The sequence below is a fragment of the Protopterus annectens genome, chromosome 7.part0 (assembly GCF_019279795.1).
Source record: "Protopterus annectens isolate FY-2018-M chromosome 7.part0, PAN1.0, whole genome shotgun sequence".
Lineage (NCBI taxonomy): Eukaryota > Metazoa > Chordata > Ceratodontiformes > Protopteridae > Protopterus > Protopterus annectens.
In genome coordinates this window covers 1,393,466,394-1,393,487,446 of record NC_056739.1, presented here as the reverse complement: position 1 = coordinate 1,393,487,446, position 21,053 = coordinate 1,393,466,394, and the positions used below count along the sequence as shown (strand labels likewise).

At 39.7% G+C, this 21,053-nt stretch overlaps 1 protein-coding gene across 2 annotated transcripts in view; it reads right to left on the bottom strand.

Annotated features, from left to right (window-relative positions):
- The window catches only part of INTS14 (integrator complex subunit 14), a 359,639-nt gene that overhangs the window by 322,678 nt on the left and 15,908 nt on the right, over window positions 1-21,053 (bottom strand). For both annotated transcript variants that reach the window (XM_044077983.1, XM_044077984.1), the window contains exon 2: window positions 2,827-2,934. In XM_044077983.1, the coding sequence (XP_043933918.1) occupies window positions 2,827-2,934 (108 nt within the window). The remainder of the gene's footprint in view (window positions 1-2,826; window positions 2,935-21,053) is intronic.

Genomic DNA, 21,053 nt, shown 5'->3' with positions numbered 1-21,053 from the left:
CTACAGTTGTTTCAATGGTGTCTGTGATGTAAACTGTTTGCAACTAAAGTGATATCATTTTGTATGTGTTTCATTTATATAAATGTAAGACTGCCTTTGTCATATGTGGAAATTTAATAAAAGATGTTTGGAAAGAGTTAGTTCCTCCAGAACAAGACAAAGATCCCAGAGGATGCAAGAGAAAAAAGCATCCTTACGGAATGTTTTGTACATTTAAGGGAAGGGAAAGATGACGAATCCTTCCCTATATAAAAATTGTTTACAGTAGCCAAATATACCTTAAATGAAGAATAATTTAGGCCTAAATAAAAAAATGATGACAAATGTTAAATGACTATGGAAACAGAGGTTGAAAAAGGACCCAGGGCTGTAACACAGTCTAGACTGAAAGCAAAGCCTTTTCTAAAGGCCTCTGAAATGCTGATGGGTTATCTACCAGCCCACTCAAAACAAACTCCATCTTTGGCCATCAAGGGAAGTGGAGTAGCCAAACCGTTAAAGCCCAAAAGTGCAAAAAAGTGTCTTTCCAGATAGACAAAACAAAAGGACCTTCTTCATAGACAGTCTGAGCAGGAGGTGGTTCCACCTGAAATTTCTTGAACAGTGGGAACCCTGTCTATCTGGGTTAGAATGGGTCTGCATTAATAAATGGCTCTCAGAAGCTCAGCCTTCTGTATTGCATTCTTCTTTACAGGAAATGGGGACATGCATAAAAGTAAGCCCCGAGGCCAATTGTGGATGAACACATCCCTGCTCTGTCCACTGGGTTGAGGAACCATTGAGAAAAATTTCAGAAATTTAGCACTAATCGGCCTAGCAAAAAGATCATAGATCAGGAATCCCCATGTAAAGAACAACATGTTTGCAGTGGTTAGACCAAGTCACAAGTCATAGGGCACAGGGCATCAACTGACAATGGTCCAGTCTGTCTTCAAGAGAGTTGGCTACCCCAGGAAAAGGCATGGCAATCAGGAAATGGCAGGCATAAATTATCCACTCCCACACTTTCATTACTTCCTGACCCAGGGGCAAGGGTCTCTTCCACCCTGTTTTTTGTCACACCACACTACAGCCTGACAAAAAATACTCCAAAAGGAAGAAAGTCTTGTAAGGCCTGGAGGGTCAACAATACTGCTTGCATCTTCAGAACACTGATGTGCAAGAATGATTCATATGAAGTCCATGTCCCTTGGACTGTCCACCCATTGATCTATCCATCATAGGACAAAAGCATCTATAGTGACTATGACTGGTGATGTAAGAACAGCCACAGGAGTTGTCTAAAAGCACTAAGCATCTCTAGCCACCAAAGCAGACTAGGTGAGTTGCACTGAAGATTCTGACTAATGCATTTGAAGGGTATGAGTGCTGCGAAGACCTAGGCAATACACACACTTGTAATGACTGTCAAATTGAGAAGTCTCATTACTGTACTCACAATAGGAAGAGGAAAAAGATGCAGGTGTGATGGTGAAAAAAAGCCACAGCCCAGACAGAAAAACACAGAGGTAAGGTTTTCACAGCCCAGAGAGAAAAACACAGAGGTAAGGCAGTAACACCTTAACAATAACAAAAGATGCTTAACTAAAGTAAAACAAAAAAAAATCACAAACACAGCAAGAGGTTACCAAGCAGAATGGCAAACAAGTCCGCCAAACTATACTCACAAAAACAGGCAGAAACAGAGACTTTCAAAGCTTTATCTTCCAAAACAGCTTGGGGCTATTTGGACCCACACAAACAAATTTAGCAGTAGACTGAAACTGGAAATGGAGGAGGATGGTGCGGAGTTTCATGGGTAGGAGCTGGTGTGAGAGCAGCCTGGGAAAGCTTTATTCACTGAAGTGACCATACGTAGACGTCTTAAAGTGCAACAAGAATGGAATCTCCTTCAGCTGTTTATGTTTTTCTCCTTGGGGAGGTTAAGTCTCTCAGAAACTCATTAATCACAACAATTCATTCTGAAGTCACTGCATCTTGCAGGATACAACAGACTCCACCCCCAGAAATCGCTATCAAATGATGGGGTTTTAGCTCAAGCATGCAAAATTGGGCAATCACACACATGACTTTGTTCGGCAGAGGAAGTCATAACCTCACTATCAATATTAAGAAAGCAACAAGCAAAAGTAAGACAAAGTTCAACTTGAATTTCATACACAAACACAGAAAAGGCAAGGATATTCACAAAATAACAACATAACACAGATGTTTTGATGTAAGGAAGGGAAAAGTCAAAATTAACAGAATAAAAGCACAGCTACTTATAAGAAAAAAAGAAACAAACATTACAAATTACTAATTTACTATGCATGAAAAAAAAAAAATCAAGTGACCTACAGTTTTGGATGGCAACTCAAGAAGAAATGAAGAAGGCACAAGCCAATGCTGCTTATGTAAGACACTTACACCAGATGCACCAGCTAAAAAGTAAAATCTAGTATGAAATCTGTAGTGGGAAGGGGAATTAGTCCAACTGTGCAAACTTGTTCCACATGACACTGTATGTGCACAAATGTGGAGAAGCTGAGGACTAATGCTGAGGAAAGCTCGGCACCAGAGGTGTTCCTTGATGATAAATACTCATGCACACTCGTACAATATGTGCACACAAACCTCCCTTCAGCACCAGCACCATGTAACATACTACACTGTCACTAGTACTGACATATCGGTGTAAACTGCAATATGCAAAATAATGTAAGCAAACTATACGGCTAAAATTAAAATCCTATAATAACCACTGCATTAATGTGGTAAAATATTTAAAAGTCCATGCAAATAAAAGTGTTATGATGCACACACATAAAAGAAATGCACGTTTACCTGGCAAGGCACTGAAGCTCCCCATTCTTGGTGTACAATACTGTTAACTCCACCCAGTGCGGACTCTAAGCAGGTCTTATCATAATCTTCCAGGTTATTTAATGACTCCTAAATAAAAATAAAATTATACTAAGGAAAATCTCAAATTGGCAACAGCTTACTTAGCTGTACAGTCTTTAAACTCCATGAAATCTATAAAGATGTTAGGTACCCGTGTGTACTTGCATGTTCTCTGCCACAAAATTTAAAAAAAAAGTTTTCACTTTATTCTTGAGCAGTCTCCTGTCTTCCTTAGATTGCCTCCTGCTCATGTTACATTTACAAGAGTAGCTTCCACTCCTAGTTCTCCTAGGTTCTTGTTAATAACAAACCACTCACTGAATACTATGAATAGAATGTTTATACACTTTTGGAAAAATTAACCATTCTCTTGACATTCCCCTGCAGACATAAAAACTCACCAAACTCCATACTGACCTTTCAGTTTCTCACACAGCTGGCAAGTACTACCTGAAGCAGCATACTGCTGGATATCCCCTCTCTTAAGCAAAATAGACTTCAAGAGCATGCAGAGATAACTAGCATGGGACTGATAAAATTGAGTCACAATGGTGTTCAGGATGTGGCCTATGTCTGTGTGCAATGGAGTCTGCTGACATTTTTCTCAGTGAAGACTTCTTCAGTCAAAACTCTCTCTCTATATGGGATATTTTTTGTTTCGGTCTTTGCGTCGTCGGTGTGTGTGTGTCACATTGCGATTCGGATATAAAGGATCCATATATATATATATATATATATATATATATATATATATATATATATATATATATACATTATTAAACCATTCCTGGATTTCAGGTGGCTTTGAATAGACAAGAGTGGCAGAAAGCCGCTTGAGGTACTGAAGTTGAATACCCCTGAAGTAGACTGGGGGGGGGTTCCGCACTCAGCATAGGACATATATATATATACTGAAGTTGAATACCCCTGAAGTAGACTGTGGGGGGGTTCCGCACTCAGCATAGGAGTGCGGATCCCCCCCCAGTCTACTTCAGTACCTCAAGTGGCTTTCTGCCACTCTTGTCTATTCAAAGCCACCTGAAATCCAGGAATGGTTTAATAAAAAAGGAAAGAGCTTTATTTCCTTCTTACACTGGACTGTTAGGTAAAATTACATATTTTTAAATATTATAAATTATAAAACTTGACCATTTACTGTGAGAACATGACTACAGCTACTATACACAACTGTTTTCACGGATGATTCGGGTATGTTTTGTATTTGCTATCAAACTGCAAAGCTAATGTGTCCTTCTTAGTTATGTCAATATTAAGAACTATTACTAAATATAGAAATATGTTACTGTCAAAGGAAAAAACTTCAAAGACCAATACACGTTAGGTTCAAGCAAGGCACCCTTTATTACTTGCAGCAAGGAGACAAAGCATGTAGGCACAAGGTTTGTCTGAATTACTGGTGATTAGTATTCTTACAGTTCTCTTCATGTCATACAGAAAATGTTACTATTCTATTGCTGACGCAGTTAGACACAGCTTTCCGTATGTTCTACAGAAAATGTTACTAGACTTATTGCTGACTAGGTTAGATTATTTGCTAGCTTGCAAACATTTTGAGAAAAACAACCTGGCCTTGGGCTTATTTTAGCCCACTTCAACTTTTCAATTCTTCAGTTGTGCAGTTCTAATACATGTGTTACATTTTGTCTAGATTCAAGGAACATTTCTAGCTTTGGTGCAAGTAATGCTGACTATGGTTTATACTTTCAAGCGTCTATTGTTTTCTTTATCAATGCTTCTAGCAGCTGCATACTTTCTCATAGCATAAGCAGAAATGAATATCTCTTTGTTAAGTTTCATGACATTAGCAGAAATGAAATGCTTCTTGTTAAGTTTCTAATAGCTGTGCAGATTCATGCAGTGTGAACAGAATAAATGTATTAACCCTTTTAAACCTCGAATGCACTAAGCATATATATTACTATTACATTTCCCCCCTTTTAATACTTTTATTCTACTTTCAAGATAAGCATAAACAGTTTTTTCTTCCCCTAACCTCTTCCCGCTTAGGATTTGCAGTTAAGAGAGTCATTCAGTTTAAGCTCATGAAAGCATTTTCAGTTTTTAGCAATTCAAGTTCAGTGTCTTGGTATAAGGTTTCTGAAACTGAAATGTCTATAAAAGTCTTTAATCAGTCTTTTCATGCAGGGGATGCAGCAGCACACACATACCCCCAGTAGGATTATCCCTACACAGATGGCAATCAGAATGTTCATCAAGATACTGCCCCACCCCCAAGCAATTTCTGGAAAAAGTCCATCAATGGATTTGGGCCTGGTTTGGTCATAGCGGACACCTGCTGAATTACCTCAAGATGGTGGTCTATCTCGTATTTGTGGTCAAGAATATATGAACAGCACTCCTCCTGGATTAAAAGCGCACGTACCTCCTCTCGCCGCTAGGGTGAAGTCAAGAGCCATGCGATTTTGAAGCACCACTGTTCTCATGGCAGTCAGTTCATCAGTCACCAGTTCTAGGGCAGAAAAGATTGCATTGCTCATTATTTCGAGAAGCTTAGACAATATTCTCAGTTCCCAGATTGATTTTGTTGCTCCATATGCTGGCAGTACACCTGCCCACGATATAACAGTATCACTCAAGTCCATGTGTGTCAGTCCATCGCCCACAGCATGATGGTTTTTCCAGCGCGCATTGATTTGCCCCACTGGATTGATAGGTTTCTTGATCTCTTGAACATTCCGAATTTTCCCTTGAGGTAAAACTGCTGTGTGTCGTATGGCCGGAACCAGGTAGCCCAAAAAACAACTGCCGGACCAATTCTCAGGTAACCATTTATATGCTTTTTTACCACATACAAAGTAACAATCTTATACTTTAGTACTAACTTTACTATGCCCTGGCTCTGCATGAAACATTTTTGTGTCAATTATAGACAGTTGCTTATAGAGATCAGCATTATGTTTTACTTCTTCAGTTGTCCTATGCATCATTTAAAAAAAATGTATCATAGCTTTTGTTGCAATAAGATCTGGTGTTATCAGGTTTAGTGTAGCATCTATAGGGAACAGTCACATTGCAATTGCTCCAACCCACCTGAACTGATCATTCTTGTAAAAACACACAGTTCCCTTCTGTCGAACAGACAAGTGAAATGCTACTTTATCTTGTGATGTAATATCTAATGCATCATGAATTAAGTTTTCCCAGGCCTTGTTGGCTCCTAGGGGAACTGAAGTTAACAGTAATCCCCCATATGCTGTTGGTAAAGCTGTGCAAATCCAGCAATTCAAAACGTTGAAAGTTTCAGCATACACATATTTGATTGCCTGGTAAGTGTTAAAGTTCGGGTGCCACTCTGCACACCTGTTCAGTTCAATTTGTGTGGCTGAAAAAAGGAATGGCCACAACAAAAAGATTATTGTCACTAGTACAGTCAACAGGATGGTTAGGCAATACTTTTGTGGAAATGGTTGTTCTGCATTTCTGTTTTCTCTGACTCTTCCAAGTAGGTGTATTTGGATCTTACTGGATTCTGTCATTTTTTCTTTGGACACATGCTCTTACTCTCTGCCCTAATAGGACCTTCAGCACTGATGGTTTCTTCACTGGGGTTGAGACGGATCAGTCCTATTGATCTGACCCCCCCTTTTTAGCCAGACTTTATGCTGAGAGCCCGGATGGAGAGGTAAGATTTTTGTCCAACTCAAAGTTCTTAACCAGCTTGCAGTGCGTCAGGTATATACACGAAACTCGTTCTGCTATCTTGACTGCAGTGAGTGTCGAAAGAAGCACCTGGTAGGGACCTTCCCACCTTGGTGATGACCAATTCTTCCTCTTGATGTTTTTGATCCACACCCAATCTTTGGGCGACACTGCCACTTCTGATGTCTCTGTTTGTTTTCTATCTGAAACAGAATTTGACTGCAACAGATGTTTAGAACTCAACAACTTTTTCATATATTCAGCTAGTGTGAAATCAGTTTTCTGGTCTGATGACATGACATGCTGGGGTGTGTAATAAGCCCTTCCAAATAATTTTTCAAAAGGAGTCAATCCTTTTGCTGTAGGGACAGTTCTCATGCTCAACAGTGCCAGGGGAAAACAGTATAACCAGTTTTCCCTGTCTCAGCTAATAATTTTCTCAATTTGTTTTTCAGTATACCATTATGCCTTTCAACTAGCCCTGCAGATTGTGGATGGTATGCACAATGATTTTTTAAAGAAATACCAAAATGCTTACTCAACTGCTGTATGGTTTGATTTACAAAGTGTGTATCATTGTCACTGTAGGTTCTTTCCAAAATACCAAACTTAGGAATGATTTCCTTGACAAGTACTTTTGCCACCGTAGCTGCATCTGGATTTTTGGTTGGAAAGGCTTCCACCCATCTGGAAAACATATCTACAATGACAAGACAGTACTTCTTATTTTCACATTTGTTCAATTCTATGAAATCCATACAGATAGTGTGAAATGGATATGGTGGTGTAGGGAAACTCCCTTGCTTGGGCTTTACCGCCCCTTGTGCATGATGTTTGTTACAAATCTGACACATCAAACAAATTTTTTTAGAGTAGTTTGTAAATCCGTACGTTGTGAACACCTGGTTAACCAGCTGCACCATCCCCCCTGTTGAGACATGGCACTGCCCATGGCTCAACAAAGCTGCATATCGGAACAAATTAGAGGGTAGTATCGGTTTTCCCTCTCTAGAGATGTACAGCCCCTTTTCGAGGATTGCTCCTCATTTTATCCATCGTTGTTTTTCAGCTTGCGTAGTGAGTGTCTGCATTGTTTTTAACATTTCTAAATCTAAAATCTCAGACGGTTGTAATTCCTCATTTAAAAGAAATACTTCTGTGGCTGCTTGTTTTGCAGCTGTATCAGCTCTCACATTACCTTTTGAAATTCTATCTTGCTGCTTGGTATGAGCTGTGCATTTGCAAATGGCTATTTTCTGAGGTAACTGAATAGATTCTAAAAGATCTAAAATAAACTGTGCATGATTTATAGGTTTTCCAGTAGATGTTATCATTCCCCGTTTTTTCCACTGCTGCACAAAAACATGTACAGTAGAAAAAGCATACTGGCTATCAGTAAAAATGTTTACACATTTACCCTTTGCTAAGGTACATGCCCGTGTCAGGGCAATCAATTCTGCTGCCTGTGCAGATAAGTTGTGTGGTAAAGGTTTTGCTTCTACAATCTCAGTATCAGAGACTACTGCATATCCTATTAGGTTCTGTCCTGCCGGACCCCTTTTGCACGAGCCATCCACGTAGTACGTCACCTCGGCATCATCCAAGGGGACATCCGTGAGATCTTTTCTAGGTAGTGTCTTTTGCTCAATTACCTGCAAGCAGCTGTGCGGTGTGCCATCTGCAGGGGTCAGGAGCAGAGTAGAAGGGTTTAAAGTCATGCATCATTCAATTGTCATACGAAGCTGGCTCAACAATATAGTCATACAGGAAGATGCCTAGCAGGGGAAAGATATGCTACCTTTTCTTGTAGTAAAATAATCGCGACTGCATGAGGTACTCTCAAGTGAGAGGGTGGAACAAGACTACTGAGGCTGAAGCCTGTACTGCCACTGCAGCTGCAACTACTGCTTGTACACAGTGAGGTAAGGACCGTGCCACTGGGTCTAGTTGTGATGAATAGTAAGCAATGGGGCACTGCTTATACCCATGCTGTTGTGTTAATACTGATGTCATGTAATCCTGCTTACAATCTACAGTTTGGAAAAAATGTTTATGGTAGTTTGGCAATCCCAGAACTAATGAGGACACTATTAACTGCTTTAGTTTGCAGAATGCAGATTCTGCCTCTGGTGTCCAACAAATCCTGCGCTGCCATAGGCTTTTTATATACAAGGTCAGTCAGAGGTGCAGATTCCAAGGCATAGTTTGAAATCCAGCTTCGGCAAAATTAGTTGTACCCAGGAAGGACATCATTTCCTTCTTGGTAGTGGGTTTTGGTGCTTGGAAAATTGCTATTTTTCTGTCCTCATCTAATGTTCTACCTTCCTTGGATATTACATATCCCAGGTATTTGACTTGTTTTTTCCAAAGCTGCAGTTACCTTATGTCCTTCAGCGGCTAAAAATCGTAGAAGTGCTATGGTATCTTCTCTACAATCCTGCTGGGTGGGGGCTGCCAGCAAGATATCATCAACATAAAGTAAAATCTGACTGCCTCTTGGTGGGGTGAATCCCACTAAGTTGCTTGCCATTTCTTGTGAGAATATTGTTGGACTTACAATATCCCTGTGGTAGTCGCGTATATGTATACCTTTTCCCCTGAAATGTGAATGCAAACCAATACTGGCTGTCAGGGTGTATCGGTATCGAAAAGAATGCGTTGCTGATGTCTACCACAGAAAAATACTTTTGTTGAGGTTTCAAATCATTCAACAGGGTGTGTGGATCTGGCACTGTGGGTGCCCTTGATATTACTGCATCATTTACAGGTTGTAAGTCCTGGAACATACGCCATTCTCCATTGGCCTTTTTTAACTGGAAATAAGGGTGTGTTACATGGTGAATCGGGAGATTCTACCAGTATTCCCCCTTTAAGTAAGGCTGCTATAATAGGCTTTATCCCTGCCTCTGCATCTTTTCTTAAGGGATACTGTCTTTTTTTGTGGTCTGAATGCTGACTTTGGCGTGATACTAACTGGTCCCGCTGTACGAATAAGTCCTACATCCGATTTCCCTGTCGACCAGAGAGTCTCTGGTATGTCTCATAAGGCATTCTCTTCCTCCTTTAACAGGAGTGTCAATCAGCTGTCCTCACTAGACTGCAAGTGCACAGCTAGGTTGGTCCGAGTTATCCAATTCAACTTCTGTATTTGTATTACCTGTTCTGACAGTTCTAGTTCTGTCTGTTTCTCCCATCTCGTGACTTTTTCTCCTAGGTCTGCCCATTCTATATTTCTGTTTTTGGTTAAGCTAACATGTGGTAATCAATTACATTTATAAAGTGCAAAGAACTCCTGGGGCAATGAACAGCTGGCTACACTGTTCCCTTCTGTGCCCCAGTACAGGTTACGCAATATCAATCTGTTTGCATGATTCTTAAATAATTCTTGCTCATATTCCTTATCAGGTCCTGGTGTGTTACAATAATACAGGGTGCAGTGCAACAGGCATTCCTTATCAATGTCAAGGGAGGGGAACTTGCTGATGGCTACATTCATTAACTCTTTGGTCACAGTCCCTGGACCAGTCGTAACCAAGTCCTGGCTGTACCAATAAAACATTTCACCCTCCGATTGCACTGCAAAGGTATCAATTTGTTGCTGTGCTTCCATACCCTGCATAGTTGGGACTACTGCTATACCAAATAGCTCCATGAGATCTCTGCCCAAGAGGTTTACTGGGCATTTTGCAGAAAGAACAATTTTGCTTTTCTGTGTCAATTCTGAAACTGGATCAGTTATTGCAATGTTACGGGAGAGAGGCTCCCGATACAGCTGTCCATTAGCTACTTTGACCAGTATGTAATCAGGTGACTCTGTGTTTTCTGGCAGTTTGGAAGGATGAATCAGGGTTCGTGATGCCCCTGAGTCACACAAGAATTTGACTTCCCTCCCAATTTGACTTCCCTCCCTTCTACCAAGAGTGTAACTTCTGGTTACGTGTCTGCTAAATAGAGCTCCAAGCTCAATAAAGTTAGGTCTAATATTTCTTTTTCTTCATTGTCACTAACTTCCTGCACTTCCTCTACTCCCTCTATCACATTCTCATTTGTCCTTTCTTCGCTAGCTAACTTCCTGCACTTCCTCTACTCCCTCTATCACACACTCATTTGTCTTTTCTTCGCTAGCCCCTTCTAGGGATTCCTGACTACCATACAGTCAGTCCTCACCCTCCTGGTCTTCCGTTGTTGCCTTCTTGTTTTTCTTGCAATCCCTTGCCAAATGTCTCTTTTTACCACATTTAAAACACTCTCCCCTTTTCTTCCGCCTTTCAAAGTCCTCTGATCGTTGATCAGATTGTTTGTTTCCCTGCGCGTTTTTCTTGCTTTTTTTCCCAGACTGTACTACATAAACTTCTGCGCCATCTTTTACATAAAATACTTGAGCTTTCTTTTTCTTTTTGCTATTAAACTGCCTTTCGGCATGCCTAGCATATTCAAGTAATGACTGTAACCTGCTTGTACGATGGTCTACCATGGGTTTCGTAATAAAACTGCTTATAGGTGCACTACTGCCCTTTAAGAATGCATTTTTAATTGCTGTTCATATGGGGAATCTTGTCTTTGATCTTCAGGAACCTGCATTCCACAGTGGTTATTAAAACATTCTAACAATCTGGCATAATACCGGTCAATTGTTTCACCTTCTTGTTGGATGCATTGATTAATGCAAGTCCAGTCTGCCCTATGTTTCCATTTTTCAGAGATGCGTTCTGTCAGACCTTTTACTCTGGTGTCTAATTCTGCGCTGCTGTGTGGGAGGGGTCTTTGTGCAGCGTCACGGGGATTCCAGTTCTCACTAATCATGTACCAATCTGGCCCTACAATCTGTCTAACTGCCTTTTCTATCTCTTCTTCGTTTAGATTATAAAACTCAGCCTCATTCCTTGTAAATCTTCTGAGAATTTTCTAAAATTAACCTTTGGATGGGGAATTCCCTCAGTGGCTTTCCGGATGTCTTCCGGAGTTCAAGGTCGATGCACTAAAATAGTTAGATCCGGATTCTCTTGACCTGCCTGAGGATTGGGTACTTCTATAAGTGGGCATATTTCTTCTTCTTTACTTATAGATTGTGAATTCTTAACCATTTGCCATAACTCGATGCCTTCATCTGAGTCGCCTGCCTTTGTTCGGGACCTGGTCCTGATGGGATCTCTAACTTTAGTCAGTTTTAGTTTCATAATATCTCTATCTTCAGTGACTACAGGATATCGTGGGGGTGGACTAACCTGTTCACTTGCTTCATATTCTGGTAAGGGAGGCAGAGGTGCTGATGCTATTACTAAGTTATTGTCCTCCTTATCTAAAAACATTACTTTTGAATTTTTGTTCTTTTGTTCCCTACGGTTTACTTCCTCAAGCCACCTGTGTGCCTGAGGAATTCCTAATCGACGTTGCTTTTTTACCCGACCTTTGGAATCGGTTTTGAGCTGTTTGATAAGTTTGATAAGCGAGGATTTTTCAAATTTTCCATCAAATTCGTATTTATTAACCCATTTTGAATAATATCTAACATTGTTGGCGTGCTGCGACTGCATGTATTTTGAGTCTTCTGTTAACGGTGGATTTTGGGGTCTTTTTGTGCAATTGTTACCCATTTTGCTTTACCCTTTGATCATTACGTAACTTCTCTTAATTTTTAACGTGGTACCACGGATTTTGTTATAGTCTCTTCAGAATGACTGCCTACTTATTCTGTTTCTCCTGATCTATGACAAGACAGTAATCTTTTTTTGTCCCTGACTTGCAAGAAAAATAGTCTGACAAAAAACAATACACATCTAGTCTCTGATCTAAACAGAAAAAAATAGATTTGCCTTACCTGAGCCTATGTGATTGATCACAGATTCGTGGAGACCCGTCCTTCAGTCACAGATCAGAAAGTGGCTGGCCTCTTTTGAATGACAATTCAGTTGGAGGACTTTCCATATAAGAAGAACCGATTTGGTTTCTTCCCCGTACGGTTTCAACCACCTGGACGTCTGATCCGAGGTGAAGAGAGGGTTCCGGTCCAAAGGACCAATCTGTCAAAAGGAAAAAACTTCAAAGACCAATACACGTTAGGTTCAAGCAAGGCACCCTTTATTACTTGCAGCAAGGAGACAAAGCATGTAGGCACAAGGTTTGTCTGAATTACTGGTGATTAGTACGTTATTCTTATACAGTTCTCATGTCACACAGAAAATGTTACTATTCTATTGCTGACGTAGTTAGACAAAGCTTTCTGTATGTTCTACAGAAAATGTTACTAGACTTATTGCTGACTAGGTTAGATTATTTGCTAACTTGCAAAACATTTTGAGAAAAACAACCTGGCTTTGGGCTTATTTTAGTCCATTTCAACTTTTCAATTCTTCAATTGTGCAGTTCTAATACATGTGTTACATTTTGTCTAGCTTTGGTGCAAGTAATGCTGACTATGGTTTATAGTATACTTTCAAGCGTCTATTTTCTTTATAAATGCTTCTAGCAGCTGCATACTTTCTCATAGCATAAGCAGAAATGAATATCTCTGTTAAGTTTCATGACATTAGCAGAAATTAAATGCTTCTTGTTAAGTTTCTAATAGCTGTGCAGATTCATGCAGTGTGAACAGAATACATGTATTAACCCTTTTAAACCTCGAATGCACTAAGCATACATATTACTATTACATATTTTTCTAACAGTTACAGTAGGTGTAATTTTAAAGTTTTAAAAATACACAAACAAAAGGTGCCATAGTCCCAAGTAAGTAAGAAAAATGACATTTATCTAAAATCCTGTCAAGTTACAAGATGAATGGCTCAGATTAACAGTCTTCTTTGTTGTGAATCTACAGAGCAGTTCATGTGCCTTTTGATGCAGTGACAGATCAAACATGGCAGAAACTTTAGATCTTGTACTATGTCTAGAAGGAGAGTTACCTTTTATATTACCTTAAAAGTTCAAAACATGAAAGCCCTAACAAAGGAATGAAATCTTAGTTTAACACACACAAACACACACACAACGCTGTAAATTCAGAAAATTAATAAGAACATTTCTGACTTGATGGAAACCATCAGGTGGATGGGGTATAAACAACTCTTGTTGAGCAGAGATAAACCATTACATTTCTGGAATTTAATAGATCAGAGTCATAAAGAAAAGTACATGAATCCTCTATGTTTTATTCCATGAAGAGAAGCTGCTGGTCTCTGAAAATGGAGTAGGGAAAAAATACCAGAATCTCAGGAATTTTTGCTGATTCTGAAGTTCTGATACAAAACAAATAACTTATGAAATCATTAGAGAACATGTTCCTATTGATTAAGTAAATAATATAATGAAGTGACAATAACTAATCAGAGATATCTTTGATTGGTTAATGTTACGCCAATATACTTACAGACAGAGAAGATGCCATGAACGAAAGATAGGTGTGTTTGTGTGACCTAATTCTTTTGATTGGTTGACACTGGGATTTATTTACGTATTCGTTCTCTGATTAGCTACTGTCACGTCATTATATTATTTGATAAGAGTAGACTGTATGAACGGAAGATAGACGCGTTCTTGTATCTTTTCATTGGTTAACATTGTTATATATTCTCATATTCACCTTCTGAATGGCAGATTCTGTCAGGGTGCATTCAATACGCCATTAGATGAATGAATGGAGGGTGAGCTTTGTTATTTAACCATTTTTTTTTGATTGGTTATTATTGCTTTAGATTTAGAAATTTCATTTTTGATTGGTTATTGGTGTTTTAAATGCAATACAAAATGTTTTTAATATGGTGTTTTTTATGGTCTGAAGAAGTGGCATATTTTTTTTATATTATCTCTCTGCTGTGTTTGTCAGAGTTTTTAGTTTCTACAAGTTGATCCATTTATTACTTTGACATTTACCCACTGCTGTTTCTTTCATTAGATAGTCTGGATGTTCTCTTTGCATCTCTGTAGGGTTCCTCCCATGTCCAAAAAAAATGCTTACTGTTTCCATCTCAAACTCACCAGTGAATGGAGCTGTGGACAGCAGCACAGACTGTACATGGTGCCCTATAGGGGGAAGAGTTGTGCAGACCAACCGCTTTGGGCATCTACTGTGGTGTGCAGTATCCTCAAGATATGAGAGCATGGCTCACAAATTGTGCTGTTGCAGGGCTGGCCACTTAGTGGTGTAAAATATGGCTCTAGGTGATTTGGTCATGTTGATTAATGTCGGCAAATGAGCATGGGTATTTGCCCGTGATAAATGTGTTGAGGACTCAACCTATGCCAGGGAACCATGCTAACAGTAAGAGGGGGAGTGTATGCAATCCTACTGGCCCAGTGTGCCCTCCATAAAGCCCAACATTTGTGGGTCAAAAAGGGGGAGATGGTTTGGCATAATGGTTAAGGTCTTCACCTCATAGGCACAAGGTACAGGGTTTAATTCTGACCTTGGATTATTGGCTAGGCTTAAAATGACCCTTCAAAGCAGATAGCATAATTTTCTTGCTACATTAAAAATTTTTTGGCAGGTGGAGTACTAGTTTTTATAAACATGGAACAGGCAAATGCTAAGTTAAGAAATAAAGAATTATCTATGCATCTACCCTGTGGAGAGGGACAATGGACTTGCCAAGCAGGGAGACTGTGAAAGGTCAATGAACATAAACTAATGAATGTAAGTTAACTGGTTAAATAGGTGTGTATTTAACTGTTTAAGTAATGTTTGTGCTCAACTGACTGAAGACTTCTTATGATGACAGAACATAAATGATTGCTGCGACAATGAATACTTTAACCAGAATAGAGATGAGAGATTATTTTGAGGAATATGAGAGATTATTTTGAGGAATATATGTCTACACATAATAGTTCAAGAGGTCGAACATCCCTTCATGAATATAACTGGACTGATTACATAACAGCAATGTGAAATAATCGGGATCCCCGCATGAGTCAGTCCCATAACATGAGCAATGAATTGCTAGAAATCCAATTTACAAATACCAAGTCCAAGATTACCATTTCACTGAATATTACCTTTTCTCTTGAGGTATGACAATCTCAGAGTTGGTATATATAAACTGTATGGGGGGAGGGTGCATTGGAGCTTGCCTCCACTGCAAAATGTAGTTTAAATGAGAAGAGCAATGCTAGAGATTTGCTCTTCTGGATTTTCCGTGTTTTTCTTCAGCATTTTGGGACCCACCATTCTGAGTCATGACATTTCAATAAGAATCAGTTTAAAACAGTTGTTGACAGTCAGCAGATGTGGGATTTTTCAGGATACTGATAATGGTTTATTTAAATATGGAACCGGACATGTTAACCATGTATAAATAGCTTGTGTATACAAGTTGAAATAAAACCAGATTATTAGATTGTTATTAGGCTACCTGGTGAACCTTTCTAAGCCTAGCCAAGTTTTCCTAAAAGAATAAGGACATCCTATATTAAAACAGGACATTGAGGGCCACACATTTATAAGCTACCTCTATCCATAAAGGACATAGGTGCCAGACCCGGTATAAACTTCCTATTCCCCCATCCAATGGTCTAGGTTGTGCTTAAATTGGGTAACACAGGAACTCAGCTTCACTTAGATGGGAAGCCTGTCCCTGTCTCTCCAAAATATTCTTTTTAAGTCACAGACAAAATTCAGGTCCCTAGACCTTGTACTTCTGGTACTGCTTGACTTACCAATATAGAGGAGATTCTATATGTGGGGTTTATAGATGCCTTGTAAGCCAGGCATAGATCACCCCTCAGCAATCTACAAGAGACCGAGTAGAGGGAAAGGGCTTTGAGGCACTCTGTGTAAGGCAGGTTTATTACACCTTGTATTCTTTTTGTAAGGATCCTCCGAGATTGCTGTAGTTGCTGCATATGCCTGGTCAGGTACATACCGAAGAGAGTACTGTACTTTATAACTGATCTTATAAGGGCACAGTACAGTGGGATAATGACCTCTTTGGCCACAGATGCCACGCCCTCATAAGTTACACATCATAAGAGAATTTCCTCACCACTGTAGCCTTACCTTCGATCACCACATGGCTACTGTCTACGTGTGTACCCAGATCCCTGACCACTGGGTCGACACTTGGGGGCATATTATCAACATAGTAATTAGATGGGATGGAAAAGATACAATTAAGCATTTCTTAGCATAGAGTTTAAGACAATGGCTTTGACATCATTTGTTAGTTAGAGACAGACTTTCTTGAAGAATGCTAGTGACTGCAGGGGAGTCTATGATAACCTCCAGCTTGCAATCATCTGCAAACTTAGTCAGCCACAGACCTTCAGCATTTCCTTCCATTTCAGAGAAATAGATGTCAAAAAGGAGTGGGCCTAGTACCGATCACTGGAGGACAGCCTCACCTATTTTGACCTCCTGGGTCCTATCAGCGAGCCAGTTGTCTATCCAGTAGGTGACAAAAGGGTTTATACTTATATTAGTGAGCTTGTCTATAATGTCTTAGTGGGTTATTATATCAAAAGCATTGGTCAGGTCGAGGTAAACTGTGTGCACAGTCTTGCCCGCATCCATGGCTTTGGTGACCTACTCAAAGAAGTCCACCAGATTTAATAGGCATGATCTTCCTTTAATAAAGCCGAACAGTGATGAGTCCAGAATCTGCATGTTACAAATGTCCATGATGATTCTTTCTATGGCCTTTCATATGAGGCAGGTCAGACTTATGGGTCTGCAGTTACCCAGTCAGTGGTTGGACTTCCTTTGTACAGGGGAATGACAGTAGCCATCTTCCATTTCCTGGGCATAAAGCCCGACTGTAGGCTCTAGTTGAAAAGTGACAAGTAGACAAGAGAGGTCACGTTTCATGCTATTTAGTAAGCATCCTGGGATGTTATTGGGGCCCACTGATGCAGTATTTTTGACCTTGTAAAGTGGACTGATGACCTGTTCGCTAGTAATGGTTGGAGAAATTGTGGTGCGAGGTATTTCCGTTGGGTTGTCAGGGAGGAAGAAATCTGAGCTGCACCTGTCAGCCAAAAGGCTGGCAATGGCCTCCAGTTCAATGTGGGTAATGCCATTTACAATAAGGTTAGCACATTGTTGCTTACTTCCCTTGAGGTTACAGACAGTTGTAGAAAGCTCTGAGGACATACTTTGCCTGAGAAGCTATACTGTCTTCAAATTTACCGTTTGTAGTATTAATTAACCCTCTCAACTACCTGTTTAGATTGGTCAGGGGGCTTTTAGCATGTAGGGCTTTATTCCTTTCATGCTTGGCCAAGATTTTTCTTTCTTTCGTTGTATAGCCGATTGATATTGTGATTCCACTGGGGTGGCTTGTCTTTTGAGTTTGTCTTATTCTTAATACAAGTGGGAACAGCTCTCTTTAAACAACTGTCGATATGGCTGTACAGACATTTTGTATATAGCTCAGCATATGCTATGGTGTTTACTGGGTTTGGGGTTATCTGGAATTTAGCCAAGGTGTTGCTTAGTAGAAGGAGGTTAGTATTGGAATAGTTCTTGAAGGTTTTTGGTTTTGCTGGGTCCCTGGATTTCATTTTTATTTCAAACAATACTGCCTTACGGTCAGATATGATGAGCAAAGACATTATATGGCTTGAGGAACATTGTTCCCCCATGTTTGTGAGTACAAGGTCCAGGATGTTTGTACCCCTAGTAGGAGAATGGACCAACTGTTCCAGGATGCTTTTATTAATGAGTTTTAGGAATCACTGAGCTTGTGCATTAAAAGTGATGTAGGACTCCAACTCTATAGAAGGGTAGTTGAAATCGCCCATGAAGATTGCACTGTGTTGAACAGTGAGGGACTCTAGTACATTGAAATAGGTAGTATGGGTTTTCTGGGACATGGAGGAGGACCTACGGTTGCAAAGATATAGAACGCGACCCTGTTTATGGCGACTTGCACATGTACAAGGTTCCAGTGGGTCATACACTTAGAATCCTCCACCTTTAGTTCCCTCCTGTGCAGTAGCTGGTCTAAACCTTGCATTGCCAGGGTACTCTCCATGACTTTAAACCATGTCTCCACTACAGATGTCTACACTCTCCAGGAAGAGGAAGGTTTCTCAAGACTTTTAGCACTGAGCAGTACCACCTTCAGATATTCTTTCTTAGGTTCACTTAAGTCAAGAGGTTTATCAGTTTGGCATTGCCTAAAAAAGGCACTAAGGGGGTGGAAAAGGTCTTGGCCAATATCTGAAAGCAAGAGGAGACACGTGCAGACCATCACAAATAAGGCCCAGTGGCCAATCAAAAACAGCATACACTTCTTTCCTTTACACAATCCTGGGTCAGAAAATTACTCCGGTCCCCTCTACTTTCACTAAAGTGGAACAAAGACAGTTCTAATGAAAGACTGCAAAAATGGTCAAAAAAGTACTGATATTCAAACCAGAAACACTCAATGCAGAAGAGACAAAATCAATGAGAGAAACAAGTACCAAGACAAATGATATGGTAATGCAAGTCATAGTTTTTAGCAGAAGCCAGCAACACACATTCTCAAGTAGTGGAGCTCTTAGGTTATGAGCCAAGTGTTGTGCAACTGCGATGCTTACACAGGATTTCAAATTAAAGTCACCTTTGCATAGAAAACCATCAATATAAAAGATAAACAGTGAAATGTTTATTACATCTGGGTTGGTCATCGCATATTCGGTTTATGATTACAATTTGAATATATGCTTGATTTAAAAGGCAGACTTGTGACAATATTTTCAATTGCATTAGGCTGTAAGCAGCCCTAATAAGGTGTTTGAATATTAAGTCTTTTTATTATGACTGGAATAATAGTGGCTAGGATTTTTAAAAAGTTAGTATAATTTTATTGGATTATAATGACAGAATTCTGTTTGCATATTTATTTTAGTTTTCCAAACTAGGAGGTAGCTTCAGGAATTTTAGTTATACAGACTGGAAAGTAGATTCAGAAAAGTGAGCAAGTATAATTTCAATACTTAAGAATAGCCACAATAATTTGTATAGTATTAAGACTTAATAGTATTACTTAGATAGTGAATTACAGACATGTTTGGGTATTTGTGTTTGATAAACAGATAAGTGAAATTTAAAATAGCAGCTAATAAGACAGGCTTTGCCTTAAAAGGGTCAAGGTCCACGATATTTTACAGCTGTGGTAAAGTAAGCCACAGCAGGATCATGCTTAAACAAGAATTTGGCTGAAAATTAAGACCACTACCTATATGACTGCTGTATATGGATCAGTTAATAGTTTGTTCCGATAAAACTGCAATGCTCTCTTTGGACTTGAAATTATGTTGGGCTGTTATTTATAAACTAGATAGCTACAGTGACTTATCAGCTTCCCAGATGTAATGATACTGGACTTCTCACTGTATTATATTAGTAGACAGTCAGATCTGACACAAACACATATAACATGTTATGCTTTAAGAGTCATGTTGTTATTGTTTGCAGTAACATCAGCCATTGTTATGACACATATCAGATCCTACAATTGGGCTCATTTGTGCCTTGGTATGTTAGGTTTCCTAGTTTTAATCATACAATGACGTCTTTTGAAAGTCAAGAAGTCAAGACAGCCATTAATATTACCAGATTACTTAAATCCACCTAAATAGACATCTGACTGGAAGGGATGCCATCAATAAGGTGTGTATGTGTGATGTATACAGTTACCAGGCAATATAACAGGATAAAACAAACATACAGCATGCAAAGCTGCAGTATGTTGCATCTTAACAGGACCATGTCACTGTTTTTGTAAAGATTTGGTTAATTTATTTATTTGACATTTGTTTACCAGGGTGGTCTGCTGGGTCTAAGAACCCATTTTCAGCAAAGGCCCAGGGAGAAAAGCTCCACATAAAGTACAATACAAGTACAGTATAATCCAATCCAATACAAATTAAGGGCAGGATTCATGATGGCTTGCACGGAGTCTAAGAGTAGTGTAAGACTCCATGCAGCCATCGCGATCCAGGAACAGCCAGATTGTGCGTGTAAGAGAGCACCTAAAACGGCTCTTACACGGGCAGGGTGTGGATATGCTAATTACCTCACTTGCAGTCGAAAGGCATGCAAATGAGATTAATTCACGATCCAGAAAGCAGAAACCTGCCCGTGTAAGAGTAGTGTTATCTGCAGAAATGTACTCAGTTGACAACTGAGTACCGTTCTGCAAATAACACAATGGAGCCATGTCAGCTCCAAATAAAGGTTGCAAATGTTGCAGGCAGCATGCCAATGGCCAAATATGTGGCCACTGGCAACGTTCCCTGATGCAAACATGAAATAAAAATATTTTTTTTTCGGCAAAACGTACCGCAGCATCACGCAAACGGGCTGCGCTATAAAAAAAAACAAAAAATAAAAATATTAAACCCGCAAATGTGGGTTAATGCAAAGCATGAGTATACAATGGAAGGGAATAGCAGGGTAAAACAACATGGCCACCGGTAGGTTGCTAAGGGGAAGCGAGTGTAAGACATGTAACTAAGCATTAGTAGGCAATCCTATGTAAATGAGTGGTAAGACATGATAGCTA